At 48.5% G+C, this 25,379-nt stretch overlaps 1 protein-coding gene across 2 annotated transcripts in view; it reads right to left on the reverse strand.

Moving 5' to 3' along the window:
• Nucleotides 1-25,379, reverse strand: part of BDP1 (BDP1 general transcription factor IIIB subunit) — a 1,097,554-nt gene that overhangs the window by 418,919 nt on the left and 653,256 nt on the right. For both annotated transcript variants that reach the window (XM_069224223.1, XM_069224213.1), the window contains exon 28: nucleotides 7,048-7,222. In XM_069224223.1, coding sequence (XP_069080324.1) covers nucleotides 7,048-7,222 — 175 coding nt within the window. The remainder of the gene's footprint in view (nucleotides 1-7,047; nucleotides 7,223-25,379) is intronic.

Below are 25,379 nucleotides of genomic sequence, written 5' to 3' on the forward strand. Positions count from 1 at the left end.
GGGTGGAAGATCACAAGTCATCAACTGGCACCGCTCAATTTCCACGCATGAAGGCGGAGATTGGACAGGTTCGGGTGAAGAACCGTCCCCTGCTGCTGCCAGAGAAGATCTGCCCGAAGAGGCAGTCTGAGTGGAGGATCGATGGCCATACTCAATAGCTCTGGAAATCCTACTCCCCGTGCCCAGTCCAGAGCCACCAAGATGACTCTGGGCAGAAGTGGGTATATGCGGAAAGGAGGCCGGAGTTCCACTCGAAAAGCACCTCCGAGCGAGTGCCACCTTGGAAACGCCAACGAGCAAAACAGCTGACGTTGCGTGTTCTGTGCGGAGGTGAACAGATCTAACCAAGGGTCTCCCCACTGCTGAAAGAGACCTTGTGCCACCTCCGGATGGGGACGCCATTCGTGATCGGCTGTGCATCAACGACTGAGTTCGTTCACTCTGGCGTTGAGAGAACCATCCACATGTTGAACCACCATGGTAATGCCTTGATGTTCCAGCCATGTCCAGAGATGTAGTGCCTCCTGACAAAAGGTCCAGGACCCTACTCTACCCTGCTTGTTGCGATGTAGTGCCTCCTGACAAAAGGTCCAGGCCCTGTTTGTTGCAGTACTACATGGAGGTAGTATAAACGTGAACACCTGCACTACTTTCCGTTTGAGAGAGGGAAGAAATGCTTTCAATGCTAACCTGATCGCCCTGAGCCCCAAAAGACTGATACAGAGCCTGGACTCTGCCAGAGACCAGACACATCAGTTCTTGCCCCTCCCTTCCCCCAATATGACCACCCAATCCAAGGAGTGTCGCATCTGTCACTACTGTGAGATCTGGTTAGACAAGGGAGAGGGATTTACCTCTGACCCAATCCCGGTTTAAAAACCACTGCAGATCTTTCGCAGTTCTCTCCGAGACTTGGACCATGTCGGAGAGATTCCTGTGATGCTGCGCCCACTGGAACTTCAGGTCCCACTGAGGGCCTGCATATGCCACCTGGCATGTGTCACCAGCATGATGCAGGAGGTCCTGAAGTCTAGCAGCCTCAGAGTCATTCTCACCGAAATCTAGGATAGAGGCTGAAGCATCGGTAACATAGCGTGAATCTCACGTTCAGGAGGATAGGCCCAAAGCGGCACAGTGTCCAGTACAACTCTGATGATAGGGAGCGTCTGAGAGCGTCAGACTGCCGTAGCCTGGAGGTGGGAGACGACAGTCTGGGGCGAGCCCCTTCAACAGCGAGTCGTGGTGGCAGGGGAAGATTGAAACCCCTGACCCGCGACCATCGTTATCACTTTGGTGAACACCCGAGGGGTGCTGGGAAAGCCAAAGGGAAGCACAGTAAACTGAAAATGCTTGGAGCCTACTGTGAAACACAAGTAAAGTCTGTGGGGAGGCAAGACGGGAATATGGAAATATGCATCCTGCAAGTCCAACGCTACCATCCAGTCTCCTGGATAGAGGGCAGATAGGACCTGAGCCAGAGTGAGCATTTTCAACTTCTCCTTTTGAGGAAGACATTTGGAACCAGAGGTCTAGGATAGGGCGGAGACCCTTGTCCTTTTTGGGCACCAGAAAGTAGCTGGAATAACAACCACAGCCTACTTCTGGCACATGGACCCTCTCGATGGCTCCCTTGACCAGGAGAGCTTTAACCTCCTCGCGGAGAAGTGCCAGGTGATCCTCCTTCATCCGATCGTAGGATGGTGGCATGCATGGAGGAGTAGTCTTCACTGGAACCAAACAAGTCTGCTTCTGGTGGGAAGGCTCCCATTGCAACATTGTTTCTCTGGAACCTGCAAGAATTCTGCAATACCCTAGGCTGTGCATCCTCCAGGGTCACAAGGGCTCTGTTTGCACCAGGAAGCACAAACGAATCTCCCTTGGAGTGAAGGAGTCACTTCCTTGCAACTCCAGGCACCTCAAGACAACGTTGACAGGCTCGTGGGGTCTGCTGTCCAATGACATCCGAAAACCTGCAACACAGGTGGTGAGTCTGTGGCCTCCTCTCATTCCTGCTTTTCTTCTATCCAACTTGAGAGACTGTGAACCCCTGCCACCGGACTGGCTCTTCTGTGCACCGCAACTGTTGCACTGGCCACGGCTTGTTGACTCTTTCTCCAGGAGATCTTCAGGCTCCAAGAAGCCCTGGCCTCCAGCACTCTGCAAGCTGAAGGTCAGCTCCTGTCCTGTAACTCCTGCGACACGGGACTTCTGTTTTGCTGGGCTGGGAAGGCCTCCTTGTGACTCCCTGTGTTTAGTGCTTGTGGGTCCCCCGTGGGGGCTCCACTGTCTTTTGTTGGCCTTTCTGTGTGCTGAGGACCAGCTATGACTCCCCTACCTGGGCATTGCTGGCCCCCAAACCTTTACAAATTCTTCTTCAGCCCCTTTTTGCATTTGTCAGTGTTTGTTGGTGACCTGGCTGGTCACTGACCCTCCTGCAATCCGCCAACAGTTGAAGGACAACCCATAGGTGACTCCTGGGATCTTCTGCAGCTCCTGGACACCGCAGCTGGATGACTTCTTCCATTGACTTGCAGAAACATCAACTTCAGGAGGGTGGGCATTGCCACTTGCACCACCTGGGCACCTCCAAGGGTGCTGGACTCTGTCCCCATCCTTTGCAGGTCCTCCACATCCGGAATCTGTCCCTGGGTTCCACTGACCTGGTCCACGGGTCATGGCAGCAGCTGGACAATGAGGGATCCACAGTCTTCAGAGAGAGCTCCTTCTTCCCTCTGCATCTGGGTCCCTTGTTTAGGAACTCCTGTCTTCTGGGCGTCCTGGTGTCGATTCATCCTCCTGCCTGCGGGTTTCCTCAGGGTCCACTGGGAAGGGTGCTGAATTCCACAAACTCTAACTACTACTCTCGGCGATAGTCTATGGGGCAACTGGGTGGGTAACTACCTTACTCCTGGCTGCTGGAGACACTTACTGTACTTACCTCTGGTGTTCTGAACTGCCCTCAGTTCCTAGCTAACTACCACACTTACCTTTTCTGGAGTCACTGTTTCACATCCCACATTTTTAGTATATGATTTGCCCTCCGCCCTTCCCCAACGGGCCCTGTGTATTTGTGTATTTCTGATGGGTATTTTGTGCATATATTGTGTGTAATATCTCCAAAGGGAGATATACCAATGCCACTTTAGTAGTAGTGCTGTAATAAAGCATCCTTTATTTTAGCAACACTGGTGTGGTTCTTTCTTGTGACTGAGTTACTGTCTGACTACTGTAGTACTGCAGGTGCTTTACATTCCTCCTGGATAAGCTTTAGCTGCTCGCCTCAGCTACCACTAGAGTGCTTCTGCTATCTGGAAACCTATTCACTATCACTAAGGCTTGCCTGAAGTCAGTATAGGGTGCCACACCCTAGGTGTAAACCATAAACTGAGCCAGCCTCTTACAAGGGGTGGCTCTGGCTCTCGGAAACCAGGGGAGACACAGAGCTGATGCAGAAGCAGGCTCAGAGGAAGGAGGCCTAGAGCGACAATGCTCCTTTTTCTGCATCTCGTCATCCAATCGATGGGGTGAAGGCGAAGAACATTTGCTCTTCCTGTGGTTACCCGACTGCCCCGAGCACTTGGAGTGGGACGATGAATAGTGTGAGCGCTCTTAGGACCTTCCTCTCGGCTGACACCTGAAGCAACGCAGAGCTGAGCGACACACCGCAAGCAGCTTTAGGGACCGGTCTCTCAAAGCTTTTGGGTTCATGGCCCGGCACACAGAGCACGACTTCGGGTCGTGGTCACACTCCAAACACCAGAGACACTCATCCGGTGACAGGAGTCTCAAGGCTTGAATCCGGGCTTCTGTGACAACATCTCAATGCACCAGAACGTTAAAAAAGCTTTGACAAAACCTGAAAAGTCCAGTCAAAAAGTGACTGTAGGCGTAGCTCTTCTTCAGACTGGTGCATAGGCTGGCACAGAAAGAAAGAACTGATGTTAGCACACTGGGGTGGTGTCTATATAGGACCCGCGACATCATGTCCAGCGAACACAATGCAGACGACGGATGGGGAGTAGACCATCATCACTTACTGGCTCACAGGGGTACTGCTCGGGAACAATCTCCAGATCCAGACTGACATCTGCAACTAGAAGTCTCTATCAGATTTGGCAGTTAGCATCTCACTTTTTGTCTTAGAGGTCAGTAGAATTCTGAATTCCACTTTAATAAGTTCAACTGTCAACTGTTACGTTAGGGAGGTGGTTGTGGACGACTTCAAAGATGATTCACATGATAGAGAACAAGTAAATAGCCTTCCTTTCAACTCTAGGCGGGCACTGGAGAACGTTATCCAAACAGGTTGCACAAAAGAGCCTGCCCCTATAGAAGAAGTAGGAGTACATCAACAGCATCAGACAATTTCTGCAATAGGAACATTACTCATTAAGGCCATATTCACAGCTTTTCTCGTAGAATGAGCTACTGTCAAGGGACATGTGCTTTGGTAAACATTATTGCATGAGACTATCCGTCTCTCTAAAGATCTTAAATTTCTATTCACATAGAGACTGTGGGGCTTCTCCCTTTACATGATGACAGGCTCTGGAAGAAAATGGCTAGGTATAGTTTTCATCACATGCAATTCATAAACAACCTTGGACACTGGCTGAGGTTCGAGGTAAAAGAACTACTGGCTCTCACTCACTTTACAAGCTGATGTTGTTGCTACTTAGAGGCTATCTTACAGGAAGGATGAATAATTTATTATTTAACACACTGATCAATGGTTTAGCAGAAAATGTTGAGGCCCCCCTACAGAATGTGAATAGGGGCCCTTGAGCCTCCTGTATGTAGGAATGTTAAGTGACCGTGGGCTAAATGGCCTGGTGAATGGCTCAGAGGTCCCTGAAGAGATGGGGAGGCCTGTGCGTTAGGGAGGTTAAGTCGAGTGGCATTCCAGATGAAGGCATAAACTTCTAGAAAACATTACTGGAAGTGTGAAAAAAGAAGGTTGTGAAGGACTTTTTCTGTAAGCTAAGAGGTGCACCCTGATGAAAGAATATTGCTGGATAGATTTCCTGGTTAAGAGGTAGAGGTGATCAGTCTTTCTAAATGTGGACTTCAAAATCTCTTCCAATTAAAAGCAAATCATAGAAGGAGCAGAGAATGCCACTTTAAGTTTTTTTTAAATACCAATGGAGTCCTGAGGTAAACGTAGATGGCCAAACCTAGATGACCTCACTTGTCATCCAGCCAAGCTCAGAGAAGGAAGCCTGGGGCTGAGTATCGTTCTGGGGTAATCGGAATCATCATGTCTTTGGATAACTTGAATTTGGTGAGATGTGTCAGAATCAGTGCAACTGGAGGAAAAAAGCAAATAAATCTCCATTGAGAAAGACATTGTCCTCTGCACTGCTTCTGGGTTACTCAATGCACAGCCCCAGCATTTATAATTGTGAATACGATTATTTGAGGATAACCACAGTGAATGGAAGAGTTCCTGACGAGCTTTGTTGTCATAACCTATTTGTGGTTTTCTTGAGATCCTAAAATGTGCCACTATCATCAAACAGCGAAAACATGGCGGATGATGCTTACAGAGATGGAGACAACGCACATTATAGATACTGACAAGTCTACTATGCTTGGGGAGTAGGATATCCTGCGTAACCAGCTTGATGTACAAGACCTTTTTATTGCGGATTCCTAACATCATTCTCCGAGGTGATTATCTCCCAGGTGTCGGAGAGCACAGAGAATAGCCCTCCTTATGCAATACAAAATGATGAAAATGTGTATGACAAGGACATTTTGAATGGTTAGAGGCTGGACAATGTCGGGCAGGTGCTGCCTGAAATATCTGTAGGACATCTTTTTTCTTTGGTGCACATATTTTGGATGAGGCACACTGGAGGTGAGGAGTTGCATTTAAAGGAGATATAGACTTTTTACAGGGTAAAGAAAGATCACAAAGTATCACAGATTCTAATATATAGTGCTATTTCGAAGTTTAATGTTTAGTAGGTGTTGAAGGCTCAATGTTGATGGTAGTTCCAAGGTTGGTGCTTTTTTTGTGTGAAAGAGTTCTTAGGAATCAATAACTTCTAGTTCAGCAGGAGCTCAAACTGAGGTCTTTCACTTTGCTGGTGCCAAAGACATTAAGCAACAAAGCCATGATATACTGAAAAAAACTTTGATGGGAATGCTGATCTCAATCCTCGTGGTGCTTGTCTGACCTTCCTCTTGAAGAGACTGTAGAAGGCTGTGAAAACCTGTGCTGAAGAGAAGAGTGTACGTTTACCTGACAGTTAGTTTCCTTTTGTCTTTTTTTCTTTGTAGCCTCCCAAGCCCTAGTGTTTCCTCTAAGGTGAATGGCACACCAATCTTTTATGCTTCTCTTCAACACTTACTGGCAAAAAGGTCATACCTTCTCTTTGTGGGTTTCAGAAAGCTCAACAAAATGCACGGGGATCCTTTAAAGATGTTGTATCCTTGCAGCATGGAGAACTTAGAGTAGGAACATCTTCATGTAACTGGTAAAATGTCTGGAATAAATGTGAAAAAGCCAGGAATAACCATGGCATATGCAAAATATCGAATGAATGAAGAAAATTCTATACATTAGTTTGCTACCAGAAACAGAATAATTAGAAGAACTCTGAGATTCCTGTCTGCTGAATCAATACGGAAGAAATAAATCAAAGGCTGACTGCCAATATGAAGCATGAGTGGATAGTGGTAGTCCTCATCTCCTCATGGCTCAAGTTAAAGATTTTCGGCTTGAGAAAGGTGCTCATCCATTTGTACTCACTTCAGTTAGGTTTTGCTTTTACGGCACAATTTCTGTGATGGAATTCAAGTCTCAATCTGGCCTGGGTTCATTTACTATTTTAACTGTACAGTTCTAAGGGAAGAAAAATGCACTTTTTGTGCTTTGCCTGAAACGAGAAGGTGTAACAAAAAAGTGTCCTAAAGAGATTGAAAGTGATGTGGGATAACATACCTGGAGGAGACTATTCAGTCTGAAAAAAGATTCTATGATGGAGAACTGGCAGTGCTGAAAAAGTAATAACTACAATTTGTAGTAAGTAATGCAGTTACCTGCGAATAGGCATGCTGTTCGGATTGCATGTCACGGAGGATAGGTGTCTCCTTATCTTTCTCTTTATCAGTATGCTCTTTGCTGGAGGTAGTTGATCTTGCAAGGTTAGGCTTTGGTTTCTGGGACCTTCTTCTCAGTAACGTTGCAGGTTTAATGGTGTCCTGTGTGTGGGAGCTGTTTTAATAGGCAAGGAAGCAACAAGTAACATGTTAAATAATTTGGGACTGAATAATTAAGTAATCAACACGTTTACTGAGTTGTTTATAAATCATCCTGCATATCACTGAAAAGACTGAATGTATACCATAAACTACTTAACTGTATTAGCTGTCCAAAAGTTGCTGAAGTATGAGTGCACATACAACTTGTCAGTAAGCAGACAGATTTCAATGGCAGCCCAGAATGATAAAGCAACTTATTCTGACACTCTTCCTTGCAAAATCTCCCTCCTTTTTTTCTATGTATTTCCAATTACTTTATTTTTGTATCTTTGATAGTAGGAACACAAGACCTGATGTTATCTTCATTCAAGCTAATAGACTCCTCAATCGAATTGGAAACGATTTGACTACCATTAAGATTAATTGTTTCTCAATGGTAGTGGGAGCTGTGGAGTTTTGCGTAATGAATACAAAATAGTCAAGAGACCACATGAGTCCTTTCAGCAACTGAAGTTTTTCATTTAGACGTTGCTTAACAAATTTCCTCAATAGATACATGCTTTTGGAAAGCCGCTGTTGCATCCTTAGATATAATGGTTTCAGCATAAGATCTCTGGGGGTTTCACACCTCGAATATCACAAGCTTTAGCTAAGCACCTGACAATAGAAGCATTAGCTTCTTTGCAGCCGATTAAATGAAGAGATACATAATCTGAGAATGTTCCAGGAAACTGCTGCTGGACAGGGAAATTCTAGTGTGAACACTAAATACATCTTAGAGAAAGTGGAGTTATGCGTATCATCTTCAAATTCTGGAATTACGGCAGATGGCGAATGTTTCTATTGCAAGTTAGTCTGAGGATTTAAAGAAGGAGATGAGAAATTCTTGCTAGAGCCCCATATGTGGGGAATGCAGACATCATCACACATATCCAGATCTGGAGCAATCTACCCTTTCATTGAAAGAGATAAGCAGTAACATGCCCTAATGAGTGAGTGCCCCCTGTACATCAAGTGTATGCAGTACTCTATCTTTCTTAGAGAGTGCAACATAAAGAACACTGAAAAAGGCCTAAAAAAACAGCCTGATTGAATTGAAACTTGCAACACCACCTTAAGGGTGACCTTCAGGTGTGTCCAAAGTCTGCCTTTGTCTGGGTGAATGTAAGGAAATGCCTCCTTGGCATGGTTACCCTCTAACATTTTGCCTTTGCTGATGCTAAGTTTTGATTGAAAGTGTGCTGGGACCCTGCTAACCACGCCCCAGCACCAGGGTGCTTTCCCTAAACTGTACCTTTGTCTCCACAATTGGCACAACACTGGCACTCAGGTAAGTCCCTTGTAACTGGTACCCCTGGTACCAAGGGCCCTGATGCCAGGGAAGGTCTCGAAGGGCTGCAGCATGTCTTATGCCACCCTGGAGACCCCTCACTCAGCACATGCACACTGCCTCACAGCTTGTGTGTGCTGGTGGGGAGAAAATGACTAAGTCGCCATGGCACTCCCGTCAGAGTGCCATGCCAACCTCACACTGCCTGTGGCATAGGCAAGTCACCCCTCTAGCAGGCCTCACAGACCTAAGGCAGTGTGCACTATACCACAGGTGAGGGCATATGTGCATGAGCACTATGCCCCTACAGTGTCTAAGCAAAACCTTAGACATTGTAAGTGCAGGGTAGCCATAAGAGTATATGGTCTGGTAGTTTGTCACACACAAACTCCACAGTTCCATAATGGCTACAATGAAATCTGGGAATTTTGGTATCAAACTTCTCAGCACAATAAAGGCGCACTGATGCCAGTGTGTAATCTATTGTAACATACACCCAGAGGGCATCCTAGAGATTCCCCCTGAATACCAATCCGACTTCTAGTGTAGGCTGACCAGTTTCTGCCAGCCTGCCACACAACAGACATGTTGCTGGCCACATGGGGAGAGTGCTGTTGTCACTCTGTGGCCAGGAACAAAGCCTGTACTGGGTGGAGGTGCTTCTCACCTCCGCCTGCAGGAACTGTAACACCTGACAGTGAGCCTCAAAGGCTCACCCCTTTTGTTACAGCGCCCAGGGTCATACCAGCTAGTGGAGATGCCCGCCCCTCCTGCCACTGCCCCCACTTTTGGCTGCAAGGCTGGAGGAGATAATGAGAAAAACAAGGAGGTGTCACCGACCAGTCAAGACAGCCCCTAAGGTGTCCTGAGCTGAGGTGACCCAAGCCTTGAGAAATCCTCCATCTTGAGTTTGGAGGATTCCCCCAATAGGATTAAGGATGTGCCCCCCTCCCCACAGGGTGGAGGCACAAATAAGGTGTAGCCACTCTCAAGGACAGTAGCCATTGGCTACTGCTCTCCCAGACCTAAACACACCCCTAAATTCAGTATTTAGGGGCACCCCAGATCCCAGGAAATCAGATTCCTGCAACCTGAAGCAACTAGAAGGACTGCTGACCTACAAGCCTGCAGAGAAGACGGACGATGACAACTGCTTTGGCCCCAGCCCTACCGGCCTGTCTCCAACTTCGAAAACCTACAACAAGCGACACATCCGACAGGGACCAGCATCCTCTGAAGCCTCAGAGGACTGCCCTGGACTAAAGGACCAAGAAACTCCAGTGAGCAGGGGCCCTGCTCAAAACCAGCTACTTCTTTGCAACAAAGAAGCAACTTCCAAAGCTGCACGTTTCCCGCCGGAAGTGTGAGACTTCTCACTCAGCACTCGATGCCCCAGGCTTGGGATTCAGAGAACCAACACCTCAGGGAGGACTCCCCGGCAACTGTGAGCCCATGAGTAACCAGAGACGACCCCTCTGAGCCCCCACAGCAACGCCTGCAGAGAGAATCCAGAGGCTCCCCCTGACCGCGACTGCCTGTAACAAGGGACCCGACGCCTGGAACCAGCACTTCACCCGCAGCCCCCAGGACCTGAAGGAACCGAACCTCAGAGCAGAAGTGACCCCCAGGCGACCCTCTGCCTAGCCCAGGTGGTGGCTGTCCCGAGAAGCCCCCCTGTGCCTGCCTGCACCGCTAGAGTGAACCCTGGGTCCCTCCACTGTTTTCCTGTTTTCTACCTAAAACCCGACGCCTGCTTTGCACACTGCACCCGGCCACCCCTGTTCGCTGAGGGTGTGTTTTGTGTGCCTACTTGTGTCCCCCCCCCCCCCAGTGCTCTACAAAACCCCCGTGGTCTGCCCCCGAGGACACAGGTACTTACCTGCAGGCAGACTGGAAACGTAGCACCCCTGTTCTCCATAGGCACCTATGTGTTTTGGGAACCTCTTTGACCTCTGCACCTGACTGGCCCTGAGCTGCTGGTGTGGTAACTTTGGGGTTGCCTTGAACCTCCAATGGTGGGCTGCCTATGCCCCAGAACTGAGACTTGTAAGTGTTTTACTTACCTCCAAATCTAACCTTTACTTACCTCACCCAGGAACTGTTGACTTTTGTACTGTGTCCACTTTGAAAATAGCTTATTGCCATTTTTTTTTTTTAAAAGACTGTATATGATATTGCTTTTATTCAAAGTTCCTAAAGTATCTAAGTGAAGTACCTTGCATATAAAGTGTTTACTGCAAATCTTGAACCTGTGGTTCTTAAAATAAACTAAGAAAAGATGTTTGTCAATAAAAAAAAACCTATTGGCCTGGAGTAAGTCTTTGAGTATGTGTTCCTCATTTATTGCCTGTGTGTGTACAACAAATGCTTAACACTACCCTCTGATAAGCCTACTGCTCGACCACACTACCACAAAATAGAGCATTAGAATTATCTACTTTTGCCACTATCTTACCTCTACTTTGAAATAGTATATTCAGAGCCAACTTCCTACAGTGAATCATAATACATAGTATTTTCATGGGAGAATCCTTAAATCTATCATCTTATACTGGTTGAGGTGATAGCTATTACAAAGGACCACCTCCAAAGTTGAGGCTAGAGTTATGCAACAGCTTGTTAGACTTTCACATAAGTCATACCGACACCAGATTAAGGGTCAGATGTACACAGCACTGGCTGCAAATTACTAGTCGCAATCTGCTATCAGTATTTTAGCGAGCAGTGTGGTAATTTGCGAACCAGTCTATGCACTAATAGGTCAGTTTGCTAAGCTGTGAGTGTTGATGTAAAGAGCTGGCCAGCTCCAAAACAGCTTTGGGCAGTTGCTCAGACTTTGTTCAGGTCAGATTGGGCCTTTCCATTATGAGGGTGGGATGGCGAGTCCAGCAAGAAGCTCAGAACTATATAAGCCGTCAACCAGGGCGAACAGTGTGCTGACCATGGTGCACTACGTGCATTTCAGACCAACTGTAGGAAGCTGGCTCTGTATACAGTATATCAAAATGAGATATAGTGTGCACAGAGTCCAGGGGTTCCCCCAAGAGGCTTGACAGAGGCAATAATAGACAATACTAATGTTCTATTTGTGGTAGTGTGACAAGCAGGTAAGCTTATCAGAGGGTAGTGTTAAGCACTTCTTGCACAAACACAAGCAATACATGAAAACACTCACTCAATGACTTAACTCCAGGCCAATAGGTTTTGAAATAGAAAAAAATATGGAAAATGTCACTTACAAAGTGTACATCTGTTCGTGGCATGAGACGCTGCAGTGCACATCCCGCCATCTAGTGTTGGGCTCGGAGTGTTATAAGTTCTTTTTCTTCGAAGAAGTCTTTTTCGAGTCACGAGACCGAGGGACTCCTCCCCTTTCAGCTCCATTGCGCATGGGCGTCGACTCCATCTTAGATTGTTTTCCCCGCAGAGGGTGAGGTAGGAGTTGTGTATATAGTAATAGTGCCCATGCAATGGAGTAAATATGTATGTACATAATGTGTTTAAAAGTGATATATTTACAAATTTACAAATGTACAAGTCTAATTTTTTCTCAACTTAAAACGGCTACAGGCTCCCGGGGAGGTGGGAGGGTGCATGTGAATCTGCAGCGTCTCATGCCACGAACAGATGTACACTGGGTAAGTGACATTTTCCGTTCGATGGCATGTGTAGCTGCAGATACACATGCTGTGCATAGACTAGTAAGCAGTTATCTTCCCAAAAGCGGCGGTTCAGCCTGTAGGAGTTGAAGTTGTTTGAAATAAAGTCCGTAATACTGCTTGTCCTACTGTGGCTTGCTGTGTTGTTAACACATCCACGCAGTAATGCTTGGTAAATGTATGAGGCGTAGACCATGTGGCTGCCTTACAGATTTCAGTTATTGGTATGTTTCCTAGAAAGGCCATGGTAGCCCCTTTCTTTCAAGTTGAGTGTGCCTTTGGTGTAATAGGCAGTTCTCTTTTTGCTTTTATATAACAGGTTTGAATACATTTAACTATCCATCTGGCAATGCCTTGTTTGGATATTGGATTCCCTGTATGAGGTTTTTGGAATGCAACAAACAATTGTTTTGTTTTGCGAATTAGTTTTGTTCTATCTATGTAGTACATTAGTGCCCTTTTAATGTCTAATGTATGTAATGCTCTCTCAGCTACAGAATCTGGTTCTGGAAAGAATACTAGGAGTTCCACTGTTTGATTTAAGTGGAACGGTGATATGACCTTAGGTAAGAATTTAGGATTTGTTTGTAGAACTACTTTATGTTTATGTATCTGAATAAAGGGTTCTTGTATAGTAAATGCTTGTATTTCACTTACTCTTCTGAGAGATGTGATAGCTATCAGAAATGCTACTTTCCATGTTAAGTACTGTATCTCACATGAGTGCATGGGTTCAAAAGGTGGACCCATAAGTCGTGTTAAGACAATGTTGAGGTTCCACGAAGGAACTGGTGGTGTTCTTGGTGGGATAATTCTTTTCAGACCCTCTATAAATGCTTTTATGACTGGGATCCTGAATAATGAAGTTGAGAGCGTAGTTTGCAGATAAGCTGAAATTGCGGTGAGATGTATTTTAATGGATGAAAAAGCTAACTTTGACTTTTGTAAGTGAAGTAGGTAGCTTACGATGTCTTTAGCAGATGCGTGTAATGGTTGAATTTGATTATTATGGCAGTAATAAACCAATCTTTTCCACTTATTTGCATGGCAATGTCTTGTGGTTGGTTTTCTAGCTTGTTTTATGACTTCCATACAATCCTGTGTAGGGTCTAGATGTCCGAATTCTAAGACTTCAGGAGCCAAATTGCTAGATTCAGCGATGCTGGATTTAGGTGTCTGATCTGTTGTTTGTGTTCAGTTAACAGATCTGGTCTGTTTGGTAGTTTGCTATGGGGCACTACTGAGAGGTCTAGTAGTGTTGTGTACCAAGGTTGTCGTGCCCAAGTTGGTGCTATTAGTATGAGTTTGAGTTTGTTTTGACTCAATTTGTTTACTAGATATGGAAGGAGTGGGAGAGGGGGAAAAGCGTATGCAAATATCCCTGACCAACTCATCCATAACGCATTGCCCTGAGAGTGAGCCTGTGGGTACCTGGATGCGAAGGTTTGCCATTTTGAGTTTTCTTTTGTTGCAAATAGGTCTATTTGCGGTGCTCCCCACCTTTGGAAGTAAGTCTTTAGTATTTGGGGATGAATTTCCCATTTGTGGATCTGTTGGTGATCCCGAGAGAGACTGTCTGCTAACTGGTTTTGAATTCCAGGTATGAACTGCGCTATTAGGCGAATGTGGTTGTGAATCGCCCAATGGCATATTTTCTGTGCCAAGAGACACAACTGTATCGAGTGTGTTCCTCCCTGTTTGTTCAGATAATACATCGTTGTCATGTTGTCTGTTTTGACAAGAATGTGTTTGCAGGTTATTATAGATTGAAATGCTTTCAGCGCTAGAAATACTGCTAGTAGTTCTAAGTGATTTATGTGAAGCTGTCTCTGTTGAGTGTCCCATTGTCCTTGGATGCTGTGTTGGTTGAGGTGTGCTCCTCACCCTAACATGGAGGCATCCGTTGTGATTACGTATTGAGGCACTGGGTCTTGAAAAGGCCGCCCTCTGTTTAAACTTATAGTGTTCCACCATTGAAGCGAGGTGTATGTTTGGCGGTCTATCAACACTAGATCTTGAAGTTGACCCTGTGCTTGTGACCATTGTGATGCTAGGCACTGTTGTAAGGGCCGCATGTGCAATCTTGCGTTTGGGACAATGGCTATGCATGAGGACATCATGCCTAGTAGTTTCATCACTAATTTTACCTGTAAATTGTTTTTGGGGTGCATGGCTTGTATTACGTTTTGAAATGCCTGTACCCTTTGTGGACTTGGAGTGGCAATCCTTTTTGTTGTGTTGATTGTTGCTCCTAAATACTGTTGTATTTGACACAGCTGTAGGTGGGATTTGTTGTAGTTGAGTGAGAAACCTAGCTTGTGAAGGGTTTCTATGACATACTTTGGGGGTCATTCTGACCCCGGCCGGCGGCGGAAGCCGCCGGCCTGGCTGGGACCGCCAGAATACCGCTGCGCGGTCAAAAGACCGCTGCGGGTATTCTGGCTTTCCCGCTGGGCTGGCGGGCGACCGCCAAAAGGCCGCCCGCCAGCCCAGCGGGAAACCCCTTCCCACGAGGAAGCCGGCTCCGAATGGAGCCGGCGGAGTGGGAAGGGTGCGACGGGTGCAGTTGCACCCGTCGCGATTTACAGTGTCTGCAAGGCAGACACTGAAAATCTTAGTGGGGCCCTGTTACGGCATGGGCACTTAGTGGGGCCAGTGGCATGGGCACTGCAGGGGCCCCCAGGTGCCCCACGACACCCCTTACCGCCATCCTGTTCCTGGCGGTCACGACCGCCAGGAACAGGATGGCGGTAATGGGGGTCGGAATCCCCATGGCGGCGCTGCACCGCCATGGAGGATTCCCCAGGGCAGCGGAAAACCGGCGGTCCACCGCCGGTTTTCCGTTTCTGACCGCGGCTGTACCGCCGCGGTCAGAATGCCCATGGGAGCACCGCCAGCCTGTTGGCGGTGCTCCCGCGGTCGTTGGCCCTGGCGGTTTTTACCGCCAGGGTCAGAATGACCCCCTTTGTGTGTTGTGAACACCGTTCTTGCGTATTGGTTTTGATTAACCAATCGTCTAGGTACGGGAACACATGTATTTGCTGCCTTCTGATATGAGCTGCCACTACTGCCAGGCATTTTGTAAAAACTCTTGGCACTGTTGTTATCCCGAATGGCAACACTTTGAACTGGTAATGTACCCCTTGGATTACAAACCTTAAGTACTTTCTGTGGGAAGGTTGTATAGGTATATGGAAATACGCATCCTTGAGGTCTAGTGTTGTCATGTAGTCTTGTTGTTTGAGCAATGGGATCACGTCTTGCAGTGTCACCATGTGAAAGTGATCTGATTTGATGTATATGTTTAATGTTCTGAGATCTAGTATAGGCCTTAGAGTTTTGTCTTTTTTGGGTATGAGAAAGTACAGGGAGTAAACTCCTGTTCCTTTCTGCTGAATTGGTACTAGCTCTATTGAATCTTTTTGCAACAACGCTTGGACCTCCAGTTGTAAGAGATCCATGTGTTGTTTGGACATGTTGTGTATTTCGGTGGGACATTTGGAGGGAATTGTAGAAATTCTATGCAATAACCATGCTGGATAATGGCTAGGACCCACGTGCCTGTTGTTATTTCTTCCCAGTTGTTGTAGAAATTGGTTAGTCTCCCCCCCACTGGTGTCATGTGTTGGGGATTTGTGACGTTGAAGTCACTGTTTATTTTGTGGAGTTTTGGGACTCTGGAACTTCCCTCTACTCTTTGGGAACTGTCCTCCTCTGTATTGTCCCAGAAAACTTCCCCACTGATATTGACTTTGATAAGTGGGCCTTGTTTGTGAGGTTGTGGGTTCTGTGCTTTGTCCTCGAACCCCCCCTCAAAACTGTGTCTTTCGAAATGTGCCTCTGCTCTGTGGGGAGTAGAGTGCGCCCATGGCTTTGGCCGTATCTGTGTATTTTTTAAGCTTTTCGATGGCTCCGGTCCAAACAACTGCTGTCCGTTAAATGGCATATTCAGCACGGCTTGTTTGTGAGGGTGAGGATTCTGTGCTGTCCCCGAAACACCCCTCGAAAATGTGATTTCGGAAATGTGCCTCTGCTCTGTGGGGAGTACAGTGCGCCCATGGCTTTGGCCGTATCTGTGTCCTTTTTAAGTTTTTCGATAGCAGTGTCCACCTACGGCCCAAACAACTGCTGTCCATTAAAGAGCATATTCAGGACCGCTGTAGGAGGCTGGACTGGCTTGTAGTGAGTACCAAGGGGTACTTGCACCTTGCACCAGGCCCAGTTATCCCTTATTAGTGTATAGGGTGTCTAGCAGCTTAGGCTGAACTAGGAGACGTGTGAAGCTACTACAGTACCACCTAGTGTCATATGCACAATATCATAAGAAAACACAATACACAGTTATACTAAAAATAAAGGTACTTTATTTTTATGACAATATGCCAAAGTATCTCAGAGTGTACCCTCAGTGAGAGGATAGGAAATATACACAAGATATATATACACAATACCAGAAATATGCAGTATAGTCTTAGAAAACAGTGCAAACAATGTATAGTTACAATAGGATGCAATGGGGACACATAGGGATAGGGGCAACACAAACCATGTACTCCAAAAGTGGAATGTGAATCACGAATGGACCCCAAACCTATGTGACCTTGTAGAGGGTCGCTGGGACTATTAGAAAATAGTGAGGGTTAGAAAAATAGCCCACCCCAAGACCCTGAAAAGTGAGTGCAAAGTGCACTAAAGTTCCCCAAAGGACAAAGAAGTCGTGATAGGGGAATAAGGCAGGAAAGACACAAACCAACAATGCAACAACGCTGGATTTCCAATCTGGGGTACCTGTGGAACAAGGGGACCAAGTCCAAAAGTCACAAGCAAGTCGGAGACGGGCAGATGCCCAGGAAATGCCAGCTGCGGGTGCAAAGAAGCTTCTACTGGACAGAAGAAGCTGCGGTTTCTGCAGGAACGCAAAGGGCTAGAGACTTCCCCTTTGGAGGACGGATCCCTCTCGCCTTGTAGAGTCGTGCAGAAGTGTTTTCCCGCCGAAAGAACGCCAACAAGCCTTGCTAGCTGCAAATCGTGCGGTTAGCGTTTTTGGACGCTGCTGTGGCCCAGGAGGGACCAGGAGGTCGCAAATTGGACCAGGAGGTAGAGGGGACGTCGAGCAAGACATGGAGCCTTCTTAGCAGCAGGTAGCACCTGGAGAAGTGCCAGAAACAGGCACTACGAGGATGCGTGAAACGGTGCTCACCCGAAGTTACACAAAGGAGTCCCACGTCGCCGGAGACCAACTTAGAAAGTCGTGCAATGCAGGTTAGAGTGCCGTGGACCCAGGCTTGGCTGTGCACGAAGGATTTCCGCCGGAAGTGCACAGGGGCTGGAGTAGCTGCAAAAGTCGCGGTTCCCAGCAATGCAGTCTAGCGAGGTGAGGCAAGGACTTACCTCCACCAAACTTGGACTGAAGAGTCACTGGACTGTGGGAGTCACTTGGACAGAGTTGCTGGATTCGAGGGACCTCGCTCGTCGTGCTGAGAGGAGACCCAAGGGACCGGTAATGCAGCTTTTTGGTGCCTGTGGTTGCAGGGGGACGATTCCGTCGACCCACGGGTGATTTCTTCGGAGCTTCTAGTGCAGAGAGGAGGCAGACTACCCCCACAGCATGCACCACCAGGAAAACAGTCGAGAAGGCGGCAGGATCAGCGTTACAGAGTTGCAGTAGTCGTCTTTGCTACTTTGTTGCAGTGTTGCAGGCTTCCAGCGCGGTCAGCAGTCGATTCCTTGGCAGAAGGTGAAGAGAGAGATGCAGAGGAACTCGGATGAGCTCTTGCATTCGTTATCTAAGGAATCCCAAGAGACAGAGACCCTAAATAGCCAGAAAAGAGGGTTTGGCTACCTAGGAGAGAGGATAGGCTAGCAACACCTGAAGGAGCCTATCACAAGGAGTCTCTGACGTCACCTGGTGGCACTGGCCACTCAGAGCAGTCCAGTGTGCCAGCAGCACCTCTGTTTCCAAGATGGCAGAGGTCTGGAGCACACTGGAGGAGCTCTGGGCACCTCCCAGGGGAGGTACAGGTCAGGGGAGTGGTCACTCCCCTTTCCTTTGTCCAGTTTCGCGCCAGAGCAGGGTTAAGGGGTCCCTGAACCGGTGTAGACTGGCTTACGCAGAAATGGGCACCAAATGTGCCCATGAAAGCATTTCCAGAGGCTGGGGGAGGCTACTCCTCCCCTGCCTTCACACCATTTTCCAAAGGGAGAGGGTGTAACACCCTCTCTCAGAGGAAGTCCTTTGTTCTGCCATCCTGGGCCAGGCCTGGCTGGACCCCAGGAGGGCAGATGCCTGTCTGAGGGGTTGGCAGCAGCAGCAGCTGCAGTGAAACCCCAGGAAAGGCAGTTTGGCAGTACCAGGGTCTGTGCTACAGACCACTGGGATCATGGGATTGTGCCAACTATGCCAGGATGGTATAGAGGGGGCAATTCCATGATCATAGACATATTACATGGCCATATTCGGAGTTACCATTGTGAAGCTACATATAGGTAGTGACCTATATGTAGTGCACGCGTGTAATGGTGTCCCCGCACTCACAAAGTCCGGGGAATTGGCCCTGAACAATGTGGGGGCACCTTGGCTAGTGCCAGGGTGCCCACACACTAAGTAACTTAGCACCCAACCTTTACCAGGTAAAGGTTAGATATATAGGTGACTTATAAGTTACTTAAGTGCAGTGTAAAATGGCTGTGAAATAACGTGGACGTTATTTCACTCAGGCTGCAGTGGCAGGCCTGTGTAAGATTTGTCAGAGCTCCCTATGGGTGGCAAAAGAAATGCTGCAGCCCATAGGGATCTCCTGGAACCCCAATACCCTGGGTACCTCAGTACCATATACTAGGGAATTATAAGGGTGTTCCAGTAAGCCAATGTAAATTGGTAAAATTGGTCACTAGCCTGTCAGTGACAATTTGAAAGAAATGAGAGAGCATAACCACTGAGGTTCTGATTAGCAGAGCCTCAGTGAGACAGTTAGTCACTACACAGGTAACACATTCAGGCACACTTATGAGCACTGGGGCCCTGGAGAACAGGGTCCCAGTGACACATACAACTAAAACAACATATATACAGTGAAAAATGGGGGTAACATGCCAGGCAAGATGGTACTTTCCTACAACCGCTTGTTGTATTTCCGGCTTGAATCCTGAGGTTCTTAGCCATGCGTGCCTCTGTATGGTCATTGCTGTATTTACAGTCCTAGCAGCTGTGTCGGCTGCATCCATTGCTCAACGTATCTGATTGTTCGAGATACTCTGGCCTTCCTCCACCACTTGTTGTGCTCTTTTTTGGAACTCTTTGGGCAGGTGTTCTATGAAATGTTGCATTTCGTCCAAATGAGCCCTATCATATCTCGCCAGCAATGCCTGTGAGTTGGCAATGCGCCATTGGTTGGCTGCCTGTGCCGCAACCCTTTTCCCTGCTGCGTTGAACTTGCGACTTTCTTTGTCTGGAGGTGGGGCATCTCCTGAGGTGTGTGAGTTCGCCCTTTTGCGAGCTGCCCCTACTACCACTGAGTCTGGTGTTAATTGCTGCGTGATGTACAAAGGGTCTGTTGGTGGGGCTTTGTACTTTTTCTCCACCATTGGAGTTATGGCCCTGCCCTTCACAGGCTCCTGAAACACTTGTTTGGAGTGTCTGAGCATTCCTGGTAACATAGGGAGACTCTGGTACTGGCTATGTGTGGACGACAGTGTATTAAAGAGAAAGTCATCTTCTATAGGTTCTGCGTGCAGGGTAACATTATGAAACGCAGCTGCTCTTGACACCACCTGTGTGTAGGCAGTGCTGTCCTCAGGTGGTGACGGTCTCGCTGGGTAACAGTCGGGACTGTTATCTGATACAGGCGCATCATAAAGATCCCATGCGTCGGGATCATCCTGACTCATCCCTGTATGAGTTGGGGACTGCATCATTGGTGAAGTGGCTACTGTTGATAGTTGTGGTGAGCGTTGTGGAGATGGTGGCGGAGTCACTTGTCTTGCCACCTTTGCCTGTGGCTGCTTGTCTTTCTCTTGGAAGGCAAGTTTTCTTTTCATTCGTATTGGAGGGAGAGTACTGATCTTCCCTGTGTCCTTTTGAATGTGGAGCCTTCTTTGAGTGTAATCTGGCTCCCCTGCCTCTAGTTCCTGTCCGAATCTGTGTCCTTGCATCTGTGAGGACAGGCCCTGTTCCTCAGTGTAGGAACTCGATTTCGGTTCCGAGGCCGGATGTTTCGGTATGGAAACTTTTTCGGCAGTCTTTTTCGGCTCCGAAGACACTTTTTTAATTTTCGGCGTACTGACCTCTCGATGCCGACTCATTTCGGTGCCGCCCTCTCGGTGTCAAGATTGCTCTGACCCGGTGTCTAGGGGTCGAGTCTGCTCTGTGCCGGTATCTCGACCGGAGTCGGATGACTTCGACACATGCATGCCCTTTTTCGGTGCCGATGGTCGGTCACCTATTTTTCGGGTTAAGCCATGGCCTGCTGGTGGTGGCGTCCCCTGGGCTTTAGCGGTTTTTCCGTGAGTTTTGTGTTGTGACGTCTTACTCACGGTTTTCGGCGTCTGTTCGGGATCGACCTCATCAGAGTCCGAATACGCGATGGAGAAGGTTTCTTCCTCTTCCTCCAAGTGTCGTTGTCCTGTCGGCGCCAACGCCATTTGTAGTCTTCTTGCTCTTTGGTCTCTTAACGTCTTCCTCAACTGAAACGCTCGACAGGCCTCACAGGTATCCTCTTTGTGTTCTGGAGACAAACACAAATTACAGACCAGATGCTGATCTGTATAAGGATACTTGTCGTGACATTCGGGACAGAAGCGGAATGGGGTCCGTTCCATTAGGTCTTGAAGACGCACGTGGTCGGGCCGACCAGGCCCCGCCGGGGAATTGAAAACCCCAAAGGGCCACCGGAGCTCTTCAAAATTCGGTGTCGATCTGTTGTAACTAACCCGATACCGAACGCAAACAATACCGTCGAATTTTACAAGATTTTAACGAACTTTCCGAACTGAAACGCAGAGCGAAAAGGAACACGTCCGAACCCGATGGCGGAAAGAAAACAATCTAAGATGGAGTCAACGCCCATGCGCAATGGAGCCGAAAGGGGAGGAGTCCCTCGGTCTCGTGACTCGAAAAAGACTTCTTCGAAGAAAAACAACTTGTAACACTCCGAGCCCGACACTAGATGGCGGGATGTGCACAGCATGTGTATCTGCAGCTACACATGCCATCGAACATATATATTGAAAATGTCACTTACCCAGTGTACATCTGTTCGTGGCATCAGTCGCAGTAGATTCGCATGTTCTGTAATTCCCTCTGCTCTGCAGAACATGCGTATCTACAGCGACAGATGCCATCGAACTGAAAATGTCACTTACCCAGTGTACATCTGTTCGTGGCATCAGTCGCAGTAGATTCGCATGTTCTGCAGAGCAGAGGGAATTACAGAACATGCGTATCTACAGCGACAGATGCCATCGAACATATATATTTTTAGAACCAGAAGATTTATTTAGCAGGTAAGTACATCACATGAAAGGTACTTTCCATAGTAATACTTAGGACTTTCAATAGAATCAATATTGTACACAGTTTTCTTGAAAATGGCAAAAAGCTATTTTAAAAGTGGATACTGCAATTTTCAACAGTTCCTGGGGAGGTAAGTAAAGTACAGTTTCTGAGGTAAGAACCACACTTACGTGTTCAGCCTCCAGGGCATAGGTAGCCCATCGTTGGGGGTTCAAAGTAACCCCAAACACCCAGCACCAGCAACCCAGGGCCGGTCAGGTGCAGAGGTCAAACAGGAGACAAAATAATGTGGGCCCTATGGAGACAGGGGGTACTCCGGTTCCAGTCTGCTTGCAGTTAAGTACCCACGCTGTCAGAGGGCAGACCAAGGTTTGGAGGAGTATTGGAGGGCCCCAAGTAGACACAAAAACCACACCTTCAGCAGCACGGGGCTGCAGGGTGCAGTGTGCCAACAAGGCCGCCGGGTTCTCAACAGAACTCTAAGGAGGCACCCGGGAGTCACTTAGGCGTTGCAGGCCGGGCACGGGGGGGCCTCTCCGGTAAGCCACCGGCTGGGCAAGGGTGAGGGTCACCTGCTGGTCGCTGCTGCACTGGTTGTCAGTTTCTCTCAGGCCTGTTGGCTGCGGGTGCAGTGCTTCTCCAGGCAACAGATATCTTCGTCCCGGGCAGTCGCGGTCAAAGGGGTCCTCAGGATTCCCTCTGCAGGTGTCGTCGTGGGGGTGCAGACCAGGGTGGACATGTTGTTGAAGTCCTCTGACAGTCCTCTCTGGATAGTTGGTTTCTCTGGACACTGGCCGAAGGTGTGAGGTGAGAGTCCCTTTAAAGTTAGTTTCTTGGTCTTCTTTTTGGACCGGTCTGCTGTCCACTGGAGTTTCTTGGTCCTTGGTGATTTAGGCAGTCCCCGGAGGCTTTTCAGGAGTGGCTGGTCCTGCAGGACGCGTTGCTTCTTTTCTTGCAGCTTTTTGAAGCAGTAGATGGGCCCGTAGGGCTGGGGCAGAGTCAGTTGTTGTCTCCTTCTCTTCTCTGTGGGGTTTACAGCTCAGCAGTCGTCCTTCTTTCTTGAGGTTGTCAGGAACCTGAAGAGCTGGGTTCAGGTTCGCCCCTAAATACTACATTTAGGGGTGTGTTAGGGTCAGAGGGCAGTAGCCAATGGCTACTGTCCCTGAGGGTGGCTACACCCTCCTTGTGCCCACTCCCTCTGGGGAGGGGGATACATCCCTATCGACCCTAATCCTCCAGAGCAAGATGGAGGACAGGGTCACTTCAGCTCTGGACACCTTAGGGGTGGTCCTGGCTGAGGGGGTGACTCCTTGTTTTTCTCATTACCCCTCTGGACTTGCCGCCAAAAGTGGGGGCTCATCCGGGGGGGAGGGCATCTCCACTAGCTAGGGCACTGTAACACCAGGCTTGAGCCTTTGAGGCTCACCGACAGGTGTTACACTTCCTGCAGGGGGAGGTGTGAACCTCCACCCAGGACAGGCTTTGTTTCTGACCACAGAGTGCACAAAAGCACTGCCGGATCAATCTGCGTTTGTGCTGAGCCGCTCTACCCTGCACAATCTCTGTACCTACTTTGCGGTCTATAGCACGATCGACTCTGATGACCGCACGGCAGAGGTGTTCTTAGACGCCACCAAGGCTTTTGACTCTCTCGCGTGGTCGTACATGTTTGCCCTGCTGACTCGGGTTGGACTGAGTTCCAGGCTCATTCAATTGACATGCTTGCTATATTCAAGGCCTTCCACCCGGTTGAGGGTGAACGGGACCATTACTGACCCCTTTCTGATAGCTAGAGGCACTCGCCAGGGCTGCCCATTGTCTCCACTGCTTTTTGCAATAGCGATGGAGCCGTTGGCTGCTTGTGTGAGGCAGCATCACAATCATAGAGGATTGGCGTTTCGGCAGCGGCCAATATTAATCTCTATGTACGCGGATGTCATTGCCCTGTATGTACGGGATCCGCAGCGACACCTTGATGCTCTGCTTGATGAAACTGTGAGCTTTGGACAGTGCTCGGGGATTGCAATCAACTGGTCCAAGTCGGTTGTGTTGCCTCTCTCTGCGGCTACGACGCAGTTTCCCTCGGAATATCCCATTGGCTGGGCTGACGGCCCAGACCGTTATTTGGGCATCTGGCTAAGCGGGGACGTCGCTGCGCTTTGGTCAGCAAATTACGGGGGAGCCCTTGCATGAGGACAAGGTGGAGATGTGGCGTACACTGCCACTGTCATTGATGGGCTGCATCGCGATAGCAAAGATGGTTATCTTGCCTAAGTTTTTATATTTGTTTATCACTGTGAGTTTTATGCAAAGACTTAAATCCGCGCTGGTGAAGCTGGCCTGGGCGGGTAGGCAGGCCAGAATTTAGTGGGAGAGACTGACACTTCCGTTCGAGATGGGCGGTCTGGCTGCCAAATATTTTGAGCTTTATTATTATTGTGCGCAAGAACATTTCACGCTGGCTGTACCCTGAACAATATCTACCACACTTGGCACCTGAAAGTGATGCTGTATGGCCTGATCAACTGCCGCGGATGTAGGGAGGCCCGTGTAGGATTGATACTGTGGTTTGCACGGCGAGGGCTTGGACTGCGCTGCTGCAGCGTGTTAATATGCGTGTGCCGTTTGCCCCAGCGATGCCAGTTTTGGATGTTGCAGACGAGCAGATGTCTGGAGATGCCCGTGTGAATGAGTTTCTCCGTGAGTCCAGCTTGACCACTTTGGGCTCTTGGTTTCCTGATGGGCTGGCTATCTCAGCTGAGGTGGCGCTTGGGGATGGGTGTGACACTGCGATGAATCGACTACATGTGCTTAGAATAGGTGCTAAGCTTCGTGCGCGCTCCCCCCGTTTCCCTGTGGTGCCGCCGGTGTGCCGTGCGCTGGAACTCCTGCATCAGACGGTGTCCCCGCGCAGGCTTATAACAAAGCTTTATGCTTGTATGCAGACCGAGTCGCCTGAGACTGTGACGAGGGCGAGAGTGCGTTGGGAGGTGGACATTGGCAAGGCCATCTCTGATGAGGTGTGGCGTAGATGCTGTGCGCATACGAGAGAGCTGTCCCCCAATTAGAGACTACGTCTTATTTATATTAGGTTCTTGCATCGACTATATCATAAGCTCTGCGGGTTGAGAGGCATGGGTTTGCGTGCTGACGCACGCTGTGAGCGATGTCGGGCCCTCGACACAGACTGTCTGCACCTCGCTTGGAGTTGTGCTGGGGTGCGTGAATACTGGAAAGAGGTATTACGAATCATTGAGGAGATGACTGAAGCCGAGCTGCTGCACTCTTCTAAGCTGGCCCTTTTAGGTTATGTGGAGGAGGTCCCTGTTGCGCACAGAAGACTGATAGGGATGCTGTTGCTGCTGGTCAAGCGCAGGGTTGCGATGTACTGGGGATGTGGCAGAACTCCCTGTTGTCGTGAGTGGCTGCGGGATGCTTCGTTTTGCCAGGAGCAGCTGATGATATATTGGGAGCTCATGCCTGAGGGCTCGCGTCCGAAAGATATATGGGGCCTAACTGCACGCTTTTCTGGAGAATCGAGATTTTGGCAGCGTCTAATTGTTTGGCGCTTCCTGAAGATAACGATAAAGGTCTCCTTCCTACCGTGCTATCGCATAAGGGCTGCAGGAATATTGAAGTATGGTTGGTTGCAGACTTGTTTTGATCTTTT

The sequence above is a fragment of the Pleurodeles waltl genome, chromosome 1_1 (assembly GCF_031143425.1).
Source record: "Pleurodeles waltl isolate 20211129_DDA chromosome 1_1, aPleWal1.hap1.20221129, whole genome shotgun sequence".
NCBI lineage: Eukaryota > Metazoa > Chordata > Amphibia > Caudata > Salamandridae > Pleurodeles > Pleurodeles waltl.